The 22,892-nt window shown below is 33.0% G+C and overlaps 1 protein-coding gene across 1 annotated transcript; it reads right to left on the bottom strand.

The window, feature by feature from the left end:
* Positions 1–13,776: 13,776 nt before the first annotated feature.
* On the bottom strand, positions 13,777–19,193 carry LOC130954712 (uncharacterized). The gene is made up of 15 exons (XM_057881471.1): positions 18,919–19,193; positions 18,761–18,820; positions 18,305–18,418; positions 18,140–18,227; positions 17,457–17,602; positions 17,271–17,372; positions 16,544–16,615; positions 16,369–16,468; positions 16,011–16,093; positions 15,709–15,786; positions 15,509–15,607; positions 15,368–15,418; positions 15,220–15,276; positions 15,090–15,131; positions 13,777–14,013 (listed from the first exon to the last, which is right to left on the bottom strand). The coding sequence occupies exons 1-15, from the start codon at positions 19,150–19,152 to the stop codon at positions 13,960–13,962; spliced, it is 1,380 nt and encodes a 459-aa protein (XP_057737454.1). The 5' UTR covers positions 19,153–19,193; the 3' UTR covers positions 13,777–13,959.
* Positions 19,194–22,892: the final 3,699 nt, after the last annotated feature.

Raw genomic sequence — 22,892 nt, 5'->3', positions numbered from 1 at the left:
GATATAGTATTTGATGAAGATAATTGATGGCGTACATTGAATATTGTTTGAACTTGAATTATTGAATTGAGATTCATGAAAGTGGAGAATTGATAGGATGTAGGATGAATAAGGGGGTTTGAAATATGATTTGGGAGGGTTTGATGCTGTTATGGTAAGGTTTGGTTTGGTTTTGAAAGGTTTGAAATTGGTATGTTTTTGAAAGTGGAGGTTTGTAAATTTAATGAATTCTCTTATTTTTTTACCAACTTTGATGGAGCATAACTTGGCCTCTGGACCTTTGAATTTTATTAAACTTATCTTGAAAGAAAATTTGGTTCAAGAGGTTTACGCCGTTCAAAGAACGAAGGAAAAATGTCTTCAAACGAAAAAGTTATGCGCGTCGGAAGTTCGGTGTGTAAAACTGAAATTTTGCAACATTTGAACATTTTGGCCACCTTGCAAAACTCGTGGACGCGAGCCTTGCATGCAACACGGCCATTCTCTTCGGGTTTGATACTCGCGTACGTGAGCAGGTGTACACATACATGAGAGGGCAAATTTTGTAGGGGCGCGTACGCGAAGGATGACACGCGACGCGAGCATTCATTACGGGTTGCATTCCCCGCGTACGACGTGAACCCCTATTTTTCCAAAACATTAATTTTTTCTTCTAAATACATTCCTCTAACTTTCAAAACCCTTTTAACTCTTGTTTAAAGCCTGGTAGGTGGAATTTGGGTAATGGAGTATAATCAGGGCTATGAGGAAGGTAATTTGTTGGTGAAGAAAGAGGTAAAGTTAATGATGGAATATGGCTGTTAATGATGATAATGGCAGAAGTGCTGCTTATGTATTGATTCGGATGGCTATATTGATAAATGAATCATGGCTGATAATGATTATATGATTATTGATTGATTATGTAGTTTGTTGCACTTCCAAATATATGAGATATGAGTTTTCCTGGGTGAAAGCAGTGGCTTGCCAGGTTGAGACTCGATACTCTGCTGACCCTATGTCATAAGTGTGGCCGGACACTTATACCTTTTCAGATGAGCTCGCCCCCGTGGATATACTCGGTGTGTGTTATATGATTATGATTTGAGGTTTGGGGATGCACGACAGAGGTTCAGATCAATGGTTAGCTACCGGGACTTATCGGGTTGGCTATATAACTGACAGATGAGACTCATCAGCCATATGACAGGCATGCATCATATGCATCTATGTGTTTGTTTGGTGTGCTTTATTTGGAATGCCTAATTGATCGCATAAACCACTTGCTACCTGTTTATCAGCTGTATCTGAATTCTAATTGTGATTTCCTTGCATGTAATATCTGTGTTTGAAACAAATGGTTCCAGTGGCGGTTGGGAGGTTCGGAGGAGTTGGAAAGGGGAGTGTTAGACTAGAAGGAAGATCCTTAGTTAGTTGTCTAATCCATTTTTGGTTTAGTTACGTTTTATAAGATTGATTCAATTGTCGGAAGTTCTAGGATTGTCTCTGACTTTTCCGGGACCTTATATGTTAGTTATGCATGCACTGTTACCATGCTAAGAACCTCTGGTTCATACATATTCTGTGGTTTTCAGATGTAGGACGTAAGGTACCTCGTTGAGGCATTCTGAAAGTTTCTGAAGCGAAGAACTCTTGCCTTTTGGGATTACATTTTGGTTTTTGATATATATGTAGATACTTTATATCCACAGTGTATATATTATGCTATGTCTCTCTTAGAAGTTGATTTGGAGAAACAGGTTCTATAAACTGAATTTTTGGGCTCTTTGGGATCCTCATGTATATATGTATATATTTTTATGTGCTCTGGCCGGTTATGACTTCGGGAACTGAGTCAGAAGCTTGGTTATTTGTATCTTGAAACTCTCCTTTTTATATTATATATACTTATGTGTTGCTTTATTTTTATCCTTCCTTCAAAGGTTCCTAGATAAAACCTTTTCCATCTATATTATATATAATTTTATTTTTAGAGGTCATAATTATACCTCGCCACCTCATTTTTATGACTTAAGACTATGTATGGTAGGGTGTTACAGCGTATGCTAAGACAAGCTCAAGACAAGGAAGCAAAGGATTTTGAAATGCCTTTGAAAAGCCATTGAGAAGCGTTCCACACGTCTCAAATGGCATTCCAAACTCCGAAGCTTGACATGGTTCAGAGGCCTCAAGTATGAAGCCAAAGTAAGCATTTTGTACGCCTTCACCAGCGTTCCAAACACTGGGGCACGAACATCTTCCAGGGGCCTTGTGAGCCAGCGTTCCGCACGTATCTAAAAATCAGTATTGAGGGGCAAGTATCAATTTAATGTCATTAACTGTGATGAAAAAGTTACAAATTTATGAGGTAAACCCCATAAGAATAGCTTTACAAATGGCGAACAAATCAATAAAGTATCCAATGGAATAGTTGAGAATGTCTTGCTCAAAGTGGAAAAGTTTTTTTTCTCAGTAGATTTTGTGATTCTTGATATGGAGGAGGATAAGAATGCCTCGATTATTTTAGGGAGATCATTCTTAGCCATTGGGAGAGCTCTTATTGATATTGAAAATGGTGAATTAATGTTGAGGATACATGATAGGCACTTGATTTTTTATGTTTTTAAAACCATGCATCCTTCAAGTAAGAAGGAGAATTGCATGAAGGTTGAATCAATTGATCCAAGCCTCCAAGAACCTTCTGATGAAGCTAACAAGAATTTGTAACCCAAGCCTCCTTTTGTGGAACTCAACAAAACCCCCCTGACATCAAACCTAAGTTTGGTGTTGAGTGTACATCATCAAATAAGAACGAAGTTTTCAAGAAAAAGGTGTCCAGACGGTGGAGAGAGAAGAAGATCTCTATTGAAGATTTCTCACTAGGAGAGAAAATGATGTTAGTTAACCATTCCTTGAAGCCATATACAGTTGAACAAGATTTTTTCTCCTGAATATGTTGAACTCATAGATGAGGACAATGGGAGAAGTTTCACAGTGAGAGAGGAGGAGTTGAAGCACCATGATCATTCTCCACCTGAGTAAGACCAACTGTCAAGTTAGTGACGTTAAAGAAGTGCTTATTAGGAGACAACCAACATTTGGTAACTAATTTTCTTGTTCTGTTTGTTTAACTTTTGATTAATTTGGTATGTGTTACATGAAACAAGTTTGATGTTGTCATACAACAACATAAATTTTTATCCTCATTGGATACTTAGTATAATTTCAAGTTGAAAGTGTCACACTAAATTTAGTGTTCTCACACCACGTTTAGTGTTGTCACATTTTTTTCCATGCAATGTATTCCATGCATACACTACTTTTCCATGTAATCACATTGGCTACATACTTTGTTTTTTCCTTCATGTGTATTTTGTCTCATTTGCACATGTAACACCACTTTTATTTTCATTTAATTTCCTGCATGCAATAATAGTCTTTAGTGTTACTTTGTTTTGCTTGTTTAAGGTGCTAAAATGTTCTTATATCACATGCATGCAAGGCTTGCATGCCTCTTTGCTCACTTCATACGTGCATGCTTGCTTCACTTAAGTGCCACAAATTTTCAACATACTTGCATGCACCTCATTTTTTGTCCTTGAGCAATGTTCACATGTGAGTTACATAGTCATATTTTCCATCAAGCCATGCGTGTATATATGTCCATATTTTAAGCACCTAGATTTTAAGTACACTTTCACTTTTGTAGCATGGATGATTCACTTTTGCCACATGCACATATCACTTTCACATGCATTAGTCAATCATGTAGCATACACTCTTCAATGCACCTCCATTTCAAACCATTGAGAATTCATGCAATTGTTTTTTATGCTTGCTTTTGTCAATTTCATCTTCACAAGCTTGTCTTCATGCACGACACACCTAGTGGCCGAACCCTCACCTCACCATGCATCTAATCATCTTTTTTTCACTTTCTTACTTACTTAGTTTTTAAGCTTCACTAGATGCACACTCTTAAAATCCTCTTACCCAATCTCCACCACATATTCCACTACCCTTTCTTCCCTATAAATACCACCCTCTCCATGTCACTTTTCATACCAAGCCTTTATCTCTCTTTATTCCTCTTGAAGAGTAACATTTTTTCCTTCTTTTCTCTTCTCCTCTTGTTTTCTGTGACCCTCTCTTCTCCTTGGTCCCTTCTCTTTTGTTTGGAGACAAGTAAACTTATTAAGTTTGGTATGGTAGCCATTTCATTCATTAATCATTTAATGGCTCAAAATATCATGCATCCTCATCCAACAAGAAAAGAAAGGGGAAGCAACATAAAGAGGAGTGTGGTGCGAATTTATAAAACCATAAACTAACTGACAAATGCATCGAGTCGTACCAAGTAATACCTCAGGTGAGTGAGGATCGATTCTACGAGGATTGATAGACCAAGCAACAATAATTGAATGATTTACTTAGTCAGACAAACACAAAAGAGTGTTTTAGGTTCAAATGCATTAAAAAGTACTCAAAGAAATTAAGAAAGCAAACAATAAATGGGTTGTGAAGATTATGTGGGAAAACAATTAAGATTTCAGAGATATTTATTTTTTCGAATTAACCATTCGATCTTACCAACTACTTTAATCATGCAAGATTCAATTCATGACAAACTTTAATTGATTAAACCCTAATTTCTTAGTGATTTAATCTCCTCTAACCTAATCAATTGCCAATTCGTTAGTCACTCAATTTAGATTAAAGGTTTAGGTCCAATTCTAGTTTATTAGCCACATGAACCCTAATTAACCAAATATAAGGTGATTATATGTTACGTATCACGTTAAGTCTAGGAAATTAGAGAATTATGAGGATTTACTTTCAAGCTCTTATTCAAGTGAGTTAATTTTTTCAATATTCAACAAGAATTTAAGTAGAAAAATAGTTATTTTTCAATATATCCTAATTCCTAGGATGAAGAACGAAAGTAATCCTTGAATTTAAATCAATACATTAGTCAAAAGTAGAATGACAATAGTGTTAATCCATCAAAATAAACAGAGCTCCTAACCTTAACAGATGAGGTTTAGTTTCTCATAACTCAGAGAAAAACTAGGATCCCAAAAGTATGTAGAGTGCGGAATGAGGAAGAGAGCAGAGAAGAGAGCCCGAAGGGTTAAATCTTTTCTCCTTTTATATCTAACCTAATTGATTTGAAAATAAAATAAAATAATAGAATCTAAACCCTAAAAGATCATCTTTTAATAATAATAAAAAAATAAAATAAAAATAATTATTAATTAAAACTAAACTAATGAAGCCCTTCCATGCAATCCAAATACGCGCTACTGGCGATAAACGCCAAGCTCGATGTTTAGCGCCGCTAGGGTTGAGGAGAATTGTGGCATTGCTGTCTTCCTGGCGCTAAATGCTAGGCTCGACATTTAGCGTCACTAGCATGTGACTCTGGCACATTTTACGAAGCTCCTGGTGTTAAACACTAGGTCGTGGCGTTTAGCGCTAACTCAACAGAAGGCTTGTACGCAGTATGCGATGCCTGGCGCTAAATGCCAATTAGCGGCGTTTAGTGCCAATTCAACAAAGTCGAATTTTTTATTTTTTTCTGCACGAACTCTATTAAACTCGCCCGGAGTTTTACTGAAATCAATAGAACCACAATGCACATCAAAGTAGCATCCAAACATGCTTCAAACACTAAAATATCAATAAAACTAAATAAATTCATATCTGAAATACTAAAAAAATATAGAAAAGATGCCCACTCATTAGAGTGTCTTTAGTTGATAATCATGATTCATTCATTTCACCTTACTTTTAAAATTGCTTGCACCCAATATCTTTAAGCATGCAACAAAGAATTTTTTAATGGAAAAAGTTGAAGAAAAATTTTAAATTTTGGGACAAGTAAGATTAAGAAAATTGGAGGTCTGATAGTGTGATTATGTAATGAGGTTTTATGTTTGTGAAAATTTACATGGGAGCTTTAAGACATGGAATGAAGTTTAGAGGAGTATTATGGAGATTCTCAAAAATCTATAAATCCAAGAAGCAGCAAGAAAAAAAAAAGAGAAAGAAAACTAAAAAGCAAGGCCCAAGGCTCTGAGCACCAATGACTAGGAAGGGTAAAAAGAAACAAAACTCAAAAAGTTGATTTCCTAGTTAAGTGCTTGTGGTGTTGCTGTGTCAAGGAGAGAGACTTGAGCAAGTAAATCCGAGGGATGCTTCAACACCCGATACCTTGAACTAACTGGTTTGCGAGTGTCGATTGAAAACTCACCTTAAAAAGTCACATTGAGATAGAACATTTAGAGTCAAAACCAAGTGCAATTACTCCTAAAAAGAACTAAGAAAAGAAAATAATGGTCACAACAAGAGAAAGAAGGGGGAATCTTGTCTTCAAGGTGAAAACTTATAAAGATCCCTTTATAATATCATCCAAATGAAATTTCTAAGTTCTAAAACTTCCAAATGTAAGGACTAATAAGCACTGAAATTCTTACGTGAGCATACAATTCGGAGTTCATCTCAATATAACTTGATCACTTCACTTACTAAGATATCACAAGCAATTCTTCAATATATTTTAATTAAAGAAACCCTTTGTGCATAGTTCCTTTCTGGCTTAGGGATAAGCTAGATCTTAAGTTTGGTGTTGTGATGCATGGGCATCTTTAGTTATTTTACTTATTATTTCCTTGAATAAAGTTTAGTGATCTCCTTGTTTTATAAGATTCTCATGCTTTTAATCAAGTTTCTTGGAGTGGTTTTCTTTGAACAAAATTAGTGATTTACTTGTTATAATTGAGATTTTTCATGCTTTAATCAATATTTTTTGGAGTTGTTTTGAACTTTGGTATGTGTAGAACATTGAGAGATTTTAGGCAAGAATAAAAGAGGTGAAGGACAATCAAAGAAGCCTTTGGGAGAAGCAAAGAAGGTGACATGCAAGAGGAAGCAACCTCCTGGGGAACTAAGAATTGGAAACAAGCCCAGAAAAGTTCAAAGAGAATTTGTAACCTGACATCTTCATACTCCAACAAAGATAATTTGAGCTACAGAAGTCTAAATAAAGTGATTTTAATGGTATTAGAAAGCTAACTTTCAAAAATTTTGAACGATGTATAATAGTTTATAGTGGACATTGAGTCTAAGAGTGCAAAACACCATTCTTTGTTGCGGAAAAAAAGCTGAGCATAGAACCGGTGTTTCGCACGCCAGAATGGGCACCCAAAACGTGAGCTCCACTCCCAGGCGCAAAAAGTGGCATTCCAAATGCCAAATGTGCGCCCCAAATTCCAGCTCGATTCCTAGGCACAAAAAGTGGCGTTTGGTGGGCTCCCCAAATGGCAGCTCCCCTCCCAGGGAACCAATAATCAAAATCACCCTAACATCTTTATACTCCAACGAGCATAACGTGATCTATAATGGTTCAAATCAAGCGCTTCTAGCAGTGTTATAAAGATAACATCTAAAGCTTTTCAACGATATATAATAGTCTATAGTGAATGTTCAGTTTGAGCGATGAACAACGAGCATCTTTGGGCTAAAAAAAAACACTGTGAGAAGCCCGACGTTCTACACACTCAGGATAGTGTTCAAAACACCAGAACACACCCAGGATGGCATTCCAAATGCCAGAAACCTTCTAGGGGCCATTTAAGTGGCATTCCAAATGCCCATACTTGGTGTGCAAAATGCCGAAACAAAAGCACACTTCCAGGACTTTTCAAGTGGGGTTCCAAATGCCAAGACTAGGAAGCGTGTGATTTTGGCACGCCTTCAACACTCCTCCAAGCTAGCATTCCATATGCCCAAGTTGGCATTCCAAATGCTAAGAAGGAGAAGGAACCAAGACACTCCCAGGGACCAACACAGGTGGGCGTTCTAAACATCCAAAGTTGGCGTTTCAAACGCCAAGCCCAAGCCCAAGTGCCACACACCAAGTTTTACACCAAGTCCAAGACCAATTAAAGGCCTATTATTAATGAAGATTCAAAGACACCAAACTTAAGTTAAAAGGAAGATTATTCGTTAGGAAAGTTTCATTAGAAAAGGTTTGATAAAATTGGATTCTAATTTGTATTTGAATTTTAGGTGAGAGAATAAAATCTCTAAGAAGACATTGTGGGAGAGGTATTTTTTGAATTTTTTCACTCTCTTTCTCTCTGTACATTTTCACACCCAGATTCACTTTCTTTGTATTATGGTTTTGCTCTCAATTATGAGGTATCAATTCTCCACCATTAAGGTGAGGAGTTTTGTTAATTCTAATGGATTGATGTTATTGCTTCTCTACCTTTGATTCATGCAAAGTTGTTTCTTAAAAAAAAGTTTTCGTTCTTCATCATAAGGATTCAAATCTATTGAGAAATAGTTTAAATCTGATTTGAATTCTATGATTAACTTAGAAGAGTGATCATAGTAATTACGCTTGAAAACTCTTTCTCACAATTCTTATGATTTTAGATCTGGATATGATAAGTGATATTGAATCATCCATATTTAGATCTTAAGAATTGTGTGGTTTTAAATCAGAGCAGAGGTATCGAGAGATTCTTGCACGCGTCGCCGCCAGCTCGGACCTGACTAAGAAACTGGAGCATCTTGATCAGTTTCAATAGCAGATAGAGGAATATAGCCAGCAGATGCGCGTTGGAGGCAACGGAGCTGCTAGTTCCAGTGGCAACGCTGCTGGTGGGCATCGACGGCAGCACCTACTCCGCCGTCTCAACAGGGAATTGCGGCGCCGCCGCCACCGACGACGATTATTAAGATCTGTAGGGGTTAGGGTTTTATGCATTTTTGTTTGTTTAGGGTACATTACTCTGCTTTTGTGACATTTTATATCAATTTTGTTAACAAGAGTTTTAATTTGATTTGACTGTTAGTTGTGGCTAAACTATACCAAAATAAAAAATAAAAAAACTACCGTAGGATGAATCTGACGGTAATCATCAAATCAGGCTCGACAGTCCATTGAAAATATCGATGGAAAATCCACCGGTAATTAGTGTCGGACGAAAAAAAATCCGCCGATAAGGAGTTTCTGGCACTGTTTATATCGTCAACTACAAGATGACTGTAAATCCGACGGTAATCTATTTAGCGGCGAATTTATTTGATTAATCCGACAATAATCGAACGGTAATCAGTATTTTTTTGTAGTAAGAAATAGATATCGGAGTTAAACAATGGATACTGGAAAGAATAGTATAAATAGAAATAAGTTGATGCAGTGAGTATAATTGAACTAGACCCAATTGTTTCTATATCATTATTATCATGAAATCACTCATTCCAAAAGTTTAAGTTGATGGGAGAAGGCAATATTAATGGTTACATATATCTCTAACACTTCTCCTGAAGCAAAAGCCTCTTTTAGATTTGCGTGATTTTTTGCATAGGCCTTCTTTTCTTCTTTATTTGCCTTATGTTATTTTTTTACTTTGGAGGTTTACCAAAAATTGAATTTTTGACATAGAACTCTGATACCGTATTATAAAACCACTTATTCCAAAAATTTAAGTTAATGAAAGAAGACAATATTAATGATTATATCTCTAACAATTATAATAGCATTTTTATTAACCACTCTATTTAATTTTGGAGTGGTTTGACAAGCTCAAATATCACCATACTAGCATTATTCCTGAGTGTTATAATAGAGAGGTTTTTATTTTGGTTTTTAAAAGTCTAAAATCTCTTTTCGTTCTTTGTATTTGGCCAAAAAAAATTATAAGAAGAAAAATTTGCAAATCAAGATTCAAATTTAACCGTCACAAATCAGTAATTAAAATTTACAAGATCTTATCACAAATCAATAAAAAAAATATAGAATCTGGAGTAAATGAAATAAGTGTAAAAACTACTCAGAATTTAAGAAAAATTGTAGATATCGCTAAAAAAATCAGTAACAACACTGAAAATGAAGATGCATAATAAATTCAAAGTAACCAAGAGAGTAAGATATCCGGAAGAAGCTTATCATTCTTTAAAGTTTAAACAAGTGTAAACCAATTGATCTAAGCTTTTGATATGAAAAAAAAAATTAATTATAAAACAACCGTCTCATCCATTAAGATTCCCATAAGTTTTGAAATGTCACGTGTATATCCTTAATAAGATGATATTGCAATTATAGTTAGGGATGGCAATGAAAGCAGAACGAAACAAGTATTTAAATATTCTGAATACTCATGCATTGTCTTATTTTTGTTTCATTATTCATAGATATTTTAATTTTTGCCTCATACCCAAACTTGCAAGTATATACTTGCTCTATATCCATCCTGTCCTGTTTTCGAAACCTAATTGATTTATAATTTTTCTCTTTAGAAAACCTACAACATAAATATAAACAATTGAACTGAACTAATGAATAAAATTTGAAACATGATTAATTACTTCAGAAACATAATAAAGTATAAAGATAATTCTAAATTATTCACAACAATGCATAGCATATAGAAATAAGAAGGTCTTACACACACCCTATTCCATACCCTGTCAACCATTGAAAAGCCAGTCCCGTTCGGAGCAGGAATTGCCATCCCTAGCTTCAAGTAATACTAGGATGGATTTCATTTTCAGCCTTCTCTTTTTCATGTCCTTTACTCGAAGCACCCTTACTATAATAAAGGGCTTTGCATTTTCTTTTTTCTTTTTTTGGCTGAGGCTTTGCATTATTGTTTCAGTGAAAAGGTTACAATTTTTTTGTTTCCACCAAACTCTATTTCATTTAATTTCTCTTCCATGTTTGTATTTAGTTTCTATCACTTTTAAGTTTTAGCTCTCGTAAGTGGTGGTGGAAAAAGTAGAAGAAAGAATTGTTTTTGCCTATGCGATCTTTCTTTTTGGTTATTTTTTAGATAGAAAACATGGAGTCTGTGGCAAGTGACAACGGACGTTGATATTGGTCCCAATACTTTTACATTTGCTAGAAGGTTGGCTATTTTTTGGTTTGACATTTTATTTTTGAAATGAGTTTAATTTATTTTCAGTCATTCTATTTTTTTTATTATCCACGACTATCTTAATTTTGTCCTATACCTAAATCTGTGGATACATACCTGTCCCACCTCATCCCGTTCAGTCTCGGAGCCTAATTGATTTATAGTTTTCCTCTTTAGAAAAACCTAGATAAAAAAACTGAACTAAATAACCAATAAAGTTTTAAATATGATTAAGTACTTCAGAAACATAATTAAGTACAAAGATAATTCTAGTTATTCACAACAACTCATAACATATAAATAGGCCAGAGGTCTGAATCTGATGTGGATGAGCTGGGATGCGTATGAGAGAATAGGTTCTGCCAAACGGTGGAACCCATGTCAAAAGGCTATTAAAATCAGGTAGGTTCAGATCGTATATCTCTTGTGTCAGATGATTAAAGATCTAGTAAAGGATGGTTAATGCTTAATGGTACGTGCTGTTATTTTCGGCCGATAGACTTGGGAGGATGCTGTTTTTTTATTATTCTATATAGGCTGAATTTTTTGGTCTGGCCAAAATATGAATTTATCCCAGCATTTTATCATTTTTGTACTCGTATATTGTTTCTTTGGGTTACCGGAAAAAAAAAAAAGATTAGTTTGGTCAAATATCTATCGTGTCTTTTATTTTTGATCCACACACTCGTTCACTAATTATATTTTATTATTTTTATTTTTTTTAAATAAAGTTTGTTTTCATAAAATATTTAAAATTTTAAAATTATAAATCATAATATCATTATCATGGTTATTTTCAAAATTGATGAGAAGATATTATTATCATTATTATTAATATTGTGATATTGTCAAGGTGAAGGAGAGGATAAATTATTATTATTATTATTAAAAGGTTCTGTTTCTATCAATAATTTATTTAAAGTTTTTTATGATTGTTATGATTAGTGTGAAATATGCTAAATGTAACTATGAAATTTACTAGAATAAATTTAATCTTAAAGATTTAATCTTATTAATGTTAGCATGTTTTGGATATTATTATTACTAATTTTTATACAGTATGATATATTTTATTGTAGTTATTTTTTATTGAAGAAAACAATAATTTATTTAATTAGTCACTGTTAGTAATTTTTTGGGTAATTTACGTTAATAGATTATTTAGACACACTCCTAAAGTCTCAAACTTTTAATGTTTTTTTTTTATTTTTATTTTTGTTAGGAAATTTTTAATCTTTTTTGGTAGCAACTTGTTTTTTTGGGTATACCACTTTGAACACTCATGACTCATATAACTATAGGGGCAGGGACAACATATTTTGGCCAGCCCAAAAATTCTAGTCTATATATATAAAATAAAAAAATAGCATCCTCCCATGCTCATTGGTCAAAATCCAAAGCTTGTGCCATTAAACTTTAACCATCCTTCATTAGATTTTTAATCATATGACACAAGAGACATACTACCTAAACCCACCTGACTCTAACAGCCTTTTGACATAAGTCCCACTATTGGCTGAAACTGTTCTCTTACACGCGTCCCAGTGGCAGCTCGTCCACATCAAATCCAGAGTTTTGGATGTCTATCGCTATCCACACCATAGAACTTCCCATAAATATAAGCAGGTTTTTATACATAAATAACACAAATATACATATAGGCCGGGGAAGGACAGGGTGGGGCGACCATTATCCATACCCACCCCATACCTAAATAGAAATAAGCTAGTCTTACACAAACCCATCACATACTAAGTCAACCATTGAAAACACTCGCTCCCATAGTTATTAAATCTGAACTAGACCAATCGGTTCGACCGAAAATCCAATAAATTAGATCTTTAATCGATTCGGACTAATATTCAGATCGTATAAACAAACAAATCGATCAAATCCAAAAAATTCGGTCAAAATCGGCCTGAATCCCAGACCAAACCAATTATATATATATATATATATATATATATATATATATATATATATACATATCCTAATTAAGAATCTGGATTATCTAAATTTTGAATTTTACTTTAAAGAACAAAGTGTGATCTCTCACTATTTATTTCATAGGTGGGACCAATAATAAATATGAGAGAGAAATCATTTAAGGGTAGAAGATCACACTTTACCTTTTAAAGTACAAATTCAAAATTTAGAAGATTCAAATCCCCTAATTAATAACTTCATCTTATCTTCTTATCATTTTGTCTTTTTTTATTTTAATGAGCAATTTTTATATTTAATTTAATTGAATTTTTTATTTTATATTTACTTACCTAAATTATTTTTAATTTTACATAATTATTAAAAATATTAAATGTTATTAAATATCTCTAAATTAAAAAAATAAACAAAAATATTTTTATTAATCATACCATATTTTTGTTATCGATAATTATATAATATTTATTAATATTAACTCTTTTTTAACATATATTTTATTAATATAATTAATTAATAGATTATTAAAATAAGTTAATTTAGTATAAAAAAATGTATTATCAAAAAATTAAATTTTATATAATTATTTAATTATAACCGAATTAACCAGTCCAATTTATGACTCACCAGTTAAACCAGTAATCTAATAGTCCGAATTGATTATCAGTTAGTTTGATTTTGATAACTAAGCTCGTCCCGATCGAAGCAGGGCAGGTCGGCTCGAATTGGCATCCCTAATTATAGCTACTGCTAAATCTTACATGACAACTTGTTTAAAATATAGTGTCTTAGTGACAACAACATTCGAGTTTGAAATGTCAAAGAAGTAAAATAAAAAAGTCCATAAACTACCCGTTAAAAGCACTTAAGGTCAAGACTCAAGACAAAACAATTTTTCATAAATTAATTATTATTAGAAAGTATCCGATTCAGTAAACTAATTATTATTAAAATAAAAAGAAAAGCACAGAGAAATTAAAACAAAGAGATAGATAAACTTGTACACTTCCACTTCCTGAGAAAAGAAAAAAACAACTTGGCCCCAAAATGGAAAGAAATTACCACCGCCAAAAAGCATACAAATGGTATTCACTTTGAATATTGATAAGATTCAAGCTAATGCACCAATCGTAGTTCCAGCAATAAATCCACCTGACCATGCATTCTGCAGTGAAAAATATAAGAAAGAAAAGAAAAAGGAATAGGCATGAAGCTTTTGTTTAAATCATATGCATAAATACTAATCTACTTAAATTACACAGACAACAATTATTTATGGCGTCTAATCAAATTGATTCTTTTGGGTGATGATACAAAAAAGTAAATTTACCACGTTGAGCACGAAAAACTCTCAACCATTTATGATTTCTCTCATCCAACAAGGTGCTTACAAGTAAGCAAAAGATTAGTTACCGTGCAAGACAATAGATATCCAAATGGTGGACCAAAGTTACCAATATAGAAATATATGATTTTATGTGTAAATTATTTTTGTACCAACAACACATAGAAACCAAATATTTAATTAATTTTAAAAATTATATCATTTAATAAATATATACTTATCAACATTGTATATCTCGATTTGCCTCTTATATTTTTTTCCCCTATAAAATGAGGCGATAAGTTGTCATCTGATTGCTAACAAAGCAACCATGCATTGACCAATTAGGTAGAAGACACTTCACATGTCCCATATACCTGAGATTATAATTATCAACATAATCAAAGACTTAAAATAATAATGGGAGGAGTACCCCGAAAAAAAAACAAGGAGAATGAATGAAGCAACTTTCCCTATCAACCAAAGTACCACGATGGTTGAAGAGCCTTCTCTTTTTGAAAAAAAAAAAAAATATTATAGAGTATATGCTTGGAATACTCTAAGAAGAAGAATCATAGAGCTTGTGCTGTGTTACATAAACACGTCAAATGTGGGGCAACACGAAAGCACAAGTAAAATATATTTAAAAACGGATTGAAGCTTAAGTGAACCTTCATACAAGAATATACCACAAATTACAGAAATGTTCTGAGGCAAGAAAATCAAAACTAGAGATGGGTTATTTGTACTTATTTAATCTCATACACAGAGTCAACATATACCACTCTACTATTGGATAGGCTCCAAGTGAATGGAGAAATGTGTGTTGACTAGGTGCACGAATCAAAATAAGTACAGAACATTTCGTTGACAGCGATTTTGGAAGTTAGGATAATATTTTAGTCAAATGTATTTACCTGGAAATTGAAACCACCAGTTACACCATCAACATTCAGTATCTGCAAAGCATATACATTTAGATTACCAATAGTTATTCTCCACAAGTTCAAATTGTTTTTAAATTTACATAAATAAATAAAGAGCTACCTCTCCGGCAAAGAAAAGACGTGGGCAAATCTTGCTTTCCATTGTGTTAAGTGAAATCTTTCAAAACACAAAAGTTAAAGGATAATTATATTTCTAACCAATGAAAGGGTAGTAGTGAAGAGGATAAAGAGTGAGAGAAGAAGAGAACCTCCGATAAGGGAACACCACCAGCCGTAACAAATTCATCTTTGAATTTACCCTTCATTAGAGGGGGAAAAAACCATGTTATATAAAGGAAACATGATATTATTAACCGTAAATTTAATAGACAGTGATCAGGGAATCTTACCTTGCCATTAACTTCATATATGCATTCCTTTAACAGAGAACTAATGGACATTAATGAAACATTTGAAATAGAAGCCCACAATATATCCCCACTTATGCCCTGCATATGAATAACTGTTATAAATTTTGTGAAGAATTTTCCATTTCTTAAGCTTGAAAAATTAAAACTAACAAGTGAGGACTTGAGGATAACAGTAAAACCTGCCGTTGGAGCACATAGCTCCAAAATCTTTTTGTTATGCCAAACTCAGGAGGACATGAATTGAGCAACTTTTGCTTCTGCAAAGGCACAAGCAAAACAATTTTTATTGAATCAATCCATGTTTTTATTCTTCTCAATGCATAAAGTTGAATAAAAAAATCTAGCAAGAGAAATGGATTGAAAAAATATTACCCAACCTAGCAAGAGAAATAATATAAATAACCTTCAGCATCCAACTAAATACCATAACATGCATGTAGCTTTGTAGAATGTAGAAGTAAGGACTAGATCCACTATTTACCGCAAATTTATGCTTGTGATTAGAAAGAATGGACTTCAAACTTCCAACATGCACATCAGGAACAAAATCCACAATAAGTCTCCCTGGAATCAAATGATACCAATATCTCTGTAAATGGATAAATGGAAATGTATTTTATTCCTAAACACTTTAGAATTGACTACAACTCATGGGAAATGAATAGATTCAGAAAAATTACGTATTATGTGATCGTGAGATATTACACAATATGATTTGTAAATGAATTGTATTTGTAAATTATTATCATTCCAAGCTCTCAGTTCCATACAATAATTCACTTCAATCCTATCATATTCTAAGGATTCCAAATTCAGTAAATGGCACAACTTTCCTTCACCTTTGTAACCCTCACTGAAAAGGTATCGAGCACCCCAAGCAGATAATCGGAGAATAACTGGCCCACTGAGTCCCCAATGTGTAACTAACATTGGGCCAACCTAAAATGTTTCAAAATATTATACATATCTGTTCTTAACTATATGACCAGTGGTAATGATAAAATTAAAGCATACCTGTGTAAGCTGTGGTATATTCCTTTGGACACACTCCAATTTTAACCTCACTTTAACTTTAGGGAATGTAACCTGACAATGAACTAAGAAAATAAATAAAAGAGGAGAAATGTTCAGAAAAGAAGCAAAGTTATTGAGAAACACTTCTATAGTCACTGGTATAGACAATGAGTTTGGATCCTCAATGATGACCAAGGACGAAAAGAATCACTAGTCTAATGTAAGAGTACCGCAATGACTCATCTTCGTTATTAAACCAGTTTATTAAAATTGAATACACGCAGTGCCAAAATTAGGGCAAAATCCTGAGTAGGGATGGCATTAAACGAGGACTGTGTAATAGGAGCTACAGAAGGAACAAGTCTCTTCTTGCCTCTTGTTTTGCCATCCACTTTTCTTTAAAAAGGAGCTATCAGAGAAAAATCATTCATAATTCGGTAGACACAGCTTTGTTCACTAGACATCCTGATCGTAATCTAACCACAAGTACAATATTCAACAAATATTATATAGATCATATCAAATTTTTGTGTCACAATTTGTAAACTTGGCTACCTCTCATTATCATGTGGTGTGAGTAGTTTTGTGAAGTCATAGAAAAGGGGAAAATAGCTCAGAAGTGATGCAACGAAAAATGGCAAGCATGCTTCAAATGAAAGTTGCTTTGACCAATAAAAAGCTTGAAAGTTTCTTTAGAATCAGAATGCTTCATATATTAGTACTTTACCCCAGACAACTCCTTCAAACGTAAATCTTCTATTTTAAATGTAAATAAGCTTGGCACTGGATCTACAATTGAATGACCAAGTTGAGATGCAAGAGTATAACCCTGTGACAGACAGAACTTGATTAAGAAAAGCTGATCTTGTTGATGAGTCTTAAAAAAATTATAAAAAAGGTTATCCGCCCCAACCTGTTGACTACTACCAGTAGCAATCAATAGGTAATCAGCTTTAACATGTTCTGCATGATCAGCTGGTTGCTGCTGAATCTCAAGAAGGAATTTGCCACTGTTTGTAACAGATGCTGTTTTTACAATTTTTCTTGTCTGCACATAAACTGATTGAGAATACACAGTTCAGCATTGACAAATTGAACAGATCTAATTTAATTCAAATTCATATAAGTATTGAGACAACAGAAGTGATCAAGGAATATGCAATTTAAAATTGATGAATTGAACGAATCCCATGATATATATGTGTATATACAAATATAGATGCAAACTTAATATGTAGCTGACAGACCATAAACTTAATAGTTAATGTCAATTTTACAATAATGCTACGCCTTTGAGAAAACTGAACCTTTGGCAAATATATATCTTATAGAACCAAAAAAACTAGAAACAGAAAAAGCCTCCAGTTCATTAAACATAAAAAACCTGATTCACCAGCCACAAAATTGTTTTACCTAGTGACCAGGATTTAACTTCAGATAAATTATATTTACGCTGTAACAGTGAGGACAGAATTTATTACCACATAAAAAGCAAGTCACAGAATGCTCACAGCACTTAGTATACAAATGAGGTTTCACTAACCAGAATCTGCATGATGCAAAAAACCAATAGGATTCCTTTCTATGTCAACATACCTCCCCTTTGTTTCACTTCAGACATAAGACAATCAATTATTGAAGAAGAGCTATTGCTAACCGGAAACACCCTACCATCGTCCTCAGTCTACAAGCATTAGTCAGAAATCAGAGACAACCATTTGAATCAGAAACAAGCAGCAAGCAGGGTTTTCAAAGCACAACCTTCAGTTCCACCCCATGAGAGGTAAACCAAGCCATGGTATCCACTGGGCTATGCAAATTAAAGAAAGATCCTCTCAGTTCCTTGTGACCCCTCGGATAGTTTTCTGCCAAAATCTACAAACTAATCATCATCCGAAACATCAAATTACCCTAATAAAGCAACTCAATGCAAGTAGGGGACAATAAAAACAAATATCCTAGACTTAATTTCACAAATAAAGTGGAGTCAAGTTGAATTTCACTATACCTTTTCCTAAGGTGAGTGTTATTTGCCTAAAATCTACACCGATGAAAGTGACAGCACTAAACATTATTACCCCTCAAAGGAGTTAGACAACACATAACAGAACTAAATCACCTCCTGTTAATTAATTTTATTACAAAAAAAAAAAAAGAGAAAGAGCGGAAAATAGAAACACAATGCTAAATTGCTAGAACGGAATGTTAGTGTGTTACCATATTGTCAGCACAATGGCCATTTGTGACATTGCATCTGCCTCCTCCAGAAATTTTAACCTACCAATAACAACAACAAAGAAGAAGAATGAGAAAAAAGAAGAAAAAAATGGAGAATTGAGTAGGTTAATAGGATAATCGAAAAGAGAGAGAGAGACCTTGGAGAGAGGGTATCCCTTATCAAAAATGAGAACAGTGAGGTGCGGTGCGAGAGTCTTGGCATGAATGGCTGCATAGACACCAGCAGCTCCGGCGCCGACAACCACCAGCACCTCATGCTTAGAAGAAATGACGGTGTTGCTGGTTTTCCTTTGAGAAGCTGAGAAGAAGCAGTTAGCGGTTACGAAGCTATGCTGCTGACACAATAACAACGCTGTAGCTGCACCTGCCATCGCTTCTTTTTCGTAGGGATATTGGATTTTAAATTGTAATTGATATTGATATTCTATTATTATTTTTATTATTATTAACAGGAATGGTAGACAAGCAAGTTGTTTTTTAAGTCCAACAAAATCAAATTTAGCTAAGCATTTCTTACCTATTTTGTTTTTGTTCTCGTATTTTCTTTTTCTTTTCCCTCTTCTTTTTTCGTTATGATGATCGTTGTCCTTATTATTACCATCTTCTCCTCTCTTTATTTTTTCTTCTCTTTTTTTTTTTGTTTTTTTTACTTGTTTAAAAAAATTTTAAAAATACTTTTAAAAAATTTAAAAATAATTTTATATTTAAATATCTCATATATTTTTTTCATTTAATAATTATATTTAGATATAATAATATAAAAATATTGTTTATTTATTATTATATTAAAGTAGTTTTTAAATTAAAAAATCTTTTAAAAACATATAAACTATAATTTTTAAAATTTTTATTTTTAAAATTAAAATTTTTTAAATATACTAAAAAAATTCAATTAAATAAATAATTTTTTGTTTAGTTTTTTTCTTTTTCCTCCTCTTTTATTATTACAATTATTATTATCTTCTTTTTCTTAGTTCAATATCACAGAATTAATTTAACAATAACAATCATTTTTAGTTAATAACACAAAAATTTGTTAAAAATAACACAAAAAATTTTAATAAATGACAAAAAAAATCTTGAAAGAATCACAAATCCAAACCTTTAATTTACTTATCTAACCAAATACATTTAAATATATTTTGAAATTAAAAAATATATCAATTTATTATAAATGATATAGAAATAGCTACAACTCTTATATGTGAGTTTAATACAATTTAACTAGTTTAACGATGAAAAAAATACATAATTTAGTTAAAAATGACACAATTTTTTTGTAAATGACACGAGAAATTTTTAAAAGACTACAAGTTAAGAATTTTTTAATAAATTATAATTAGTTGACAACAAAAACACTTAAATATATATAGGTATTCTGCTTGTTAATTATTATATTAAAGTTAAAACATAATTCCGTAGTTTCGTATTAAACTCCCAAATTGAAGGAGCACTCAATTTGGAAAAATGGATTCTCTCCATTTTTTTTGTCACTTGAGAGAATAAAGTATAATCTCTTATCTTTAATTCTACAAGTGGGACCAGAAATAAATGAGAGAGAGAATGTAATGAAGGGTGAGATCTTTCACTAGATACCATCCAATTTTTTTTCCACTGGAGATGATCCATTCCCCTCAATTTGGGTCTTCATCGTCACAGTTAACGGAAAAAAAAACCTTTTTGGACATCTAAATATTTATTTAGAAGACAAAACGTTCTCTTACAATTTTAAATTACATAATTGATCTTCAACCATTTAATTTTCTAATCAAATTAGTTCTGCTAACATGATAGATATAAAATTTATGTAGAATTAGTTCGATCAAAATTATAGTATTGATGATGTTAATGTTGATGGTTGTAGAAAAAATAATAATATGACAAGATAAATGGTGCAGTAGAATAAATAGAAGTAGAACTTTTGATGATGAAGACGAGATAGTTGAAAGTTAAAAAGAACTCTTGAAAGGTGCTTTAGAAAAGAGAACATGAATCAAAAACCTAGAAAAAATATATTGAAAATGTGAATTAAGTTTAAGTTCAACAATAACCTGATATATTTTATATAAGAGAGATTAAACCACAAGACTTATGTAAGACTCTAACAAATTCTCTGAAACTAATCATTAACTAATTACAGCTGGACTAACAAACCTATATATGCATATGACTCTAATAAACTAAACCAGAGACACTCTAACAAACTTACACGTTGATTAAGTTATTGCTTCATCTTGACACGTAGTTCTTTCAATTAGTTCAGTATCGCACTTGTCCTCATTACGCCCCCTCAAACTTAAGGGGAATTTTGGAAATTACCTTGAGTTTGGACTTAAATTTTTCAAAGGGATTAGTCGTCAACGGCTTAGTAAATATGTCAGCCACTTGATCAACAACACTTATATGCACCACCTCTAGTTGATTTTAGTTAACTCTCTCCCTAACAAATTGTAAATCGATCTCAAAATGCTTGGTGCGACTGTGTAATATTGGGTTTGCTGCAAAAAGAATAGCGCTGATATTGTCACAGTAGAGAACTGAAATGCCTGATGATGATATGTGAAGTTCCTTGAGAAGGTTTTGAACCCAAATTGACTCAGTATCCGCAGCAGCTAACCCTCTATACTAAACTTCAGTGCTAGACCTGTTGACCGAAGCCTGTTTCTTACTCGACCAAGCTATCAAATTGAAACCCATGTATTGTCTACAAGTTGATCGTCTGTCATCAAGATCGGATGCCCAATCAGAATTTTAAAAGGCAAACAAGCGAAAATCAGTGTTAGAATGAAAAATTAACCCCTAATGAATTGACCGCTACAGAATATCTCAAAAAATCCGCAAGGTAGTTGATGCACTCATTGGTATCGGACATCTTCTTTCATTAGATGAGCATATCACTGCTATTACTGATGGCGTCAGTGAATAATATGCCATGTACATATCATCAATCATGACAAGATCTAGTGCAATTTTACTGATTGAGGCAGAAGACTTGCTTCTGGCACATGAGGATATGTATGAAAGGTTTAGAAAATCTCAACTTGGCCCTCTTGTGCAAGCTAATTTTACAAATCCTACTCAAATCGGAAGAGGAAATTTTCGTGGAACTTCACAACCAAGAAGAGGTCACGGATCAAGATTTTTCAGAGGTGGACGAAATTTAAATCAAGACTCGCCCCTCAATGCCAATTTTGTGGCAAACATGGTCACATTGCTCTTTCATGTTTTCACATATTTGATCAAAAATTTCAAGCCAATTCGGGTCCTTTGCCACCTCTCAATCTTCATCAACCCTGATACCACCTTCTACCTTCCATAATCCTCGAGCTTACCTTGCCACTCCTGCATCTCTTCTAGATTCTTCTTGGTTTCCTGATACTAGTGCAAGTCATCATGTGACAGCCGATTTATCAAATTTATTGACAATTTCGGAATATAATAGTCCTGATAAAATCCTCTTGGATAATGGTTCAAGTACCAAGATTTTTAATGTTGGTTCATCTTTTCTTATTTTTTGAGATAATTATGATGCATTTATTTTAAATAACCTATTGCATGCTCCTGATATAGCCTAAAATCTTGTATCCAAAAGTTTGTAGCTAATAAGGATGTTTATTTTGAGTTTCATGCTAATGTGTGCTATGTGAAATTTCAGAAAACTCACAAAATTCTACTCAAGGAGCTCCTAGACATGGCATTTATGAATTTGAAAATGCAGTTGTTCCCATAAATAATCCATCAGCTCCTATTTCAACTTCTAATTTTCCTAAAGCCTTTGTTGCTAAATGTAATGAGTATTCCTTATATGGCATAAAAGGCTTGGACATTCACCCTCAAAAACTTTAATATCTGTGATAAAATACTGTAATCTGTCTCCACCTACTTTAAATTCAATAAAAACACCATTTTGTGATTCTTGTTATATGGCTAAGATGCATTTACTCCATTTTCAATTAGATTCATATAATTATACTATTCCATTAGAGATGGTTTACTACGTTAATTTTGCCTTTTCAATTAGATTTTCTAATTTTTTTTTATGATATCAGAGCATGAAACAGAAATGTAAAAGAATTATATTGAAAATGTGAATTAAGTTTAAGTTTAACAA

Source organism: Arachis stenosperma, chromosome 10, assembly GCF_014773155.1.
Source record: "Arachis stenosperma cultivar V10309 chromosome 10, arast.V10309.gnm1.PFL2, whole genome shotgun sequence".
NCBI classification, from domain to species: domain Eukaryota; kingdom Viridiplantae; phylum Streptophyta; class Magnoliopsida; order Fabales; family Fabaceae; genus Arachis; species Arachis stenosperma.
The sequence above is the reverse complement of the archived record's forward strand: the minus strand, read 5'-3'. Positions and strand labels throughout refer to the sequence as shown.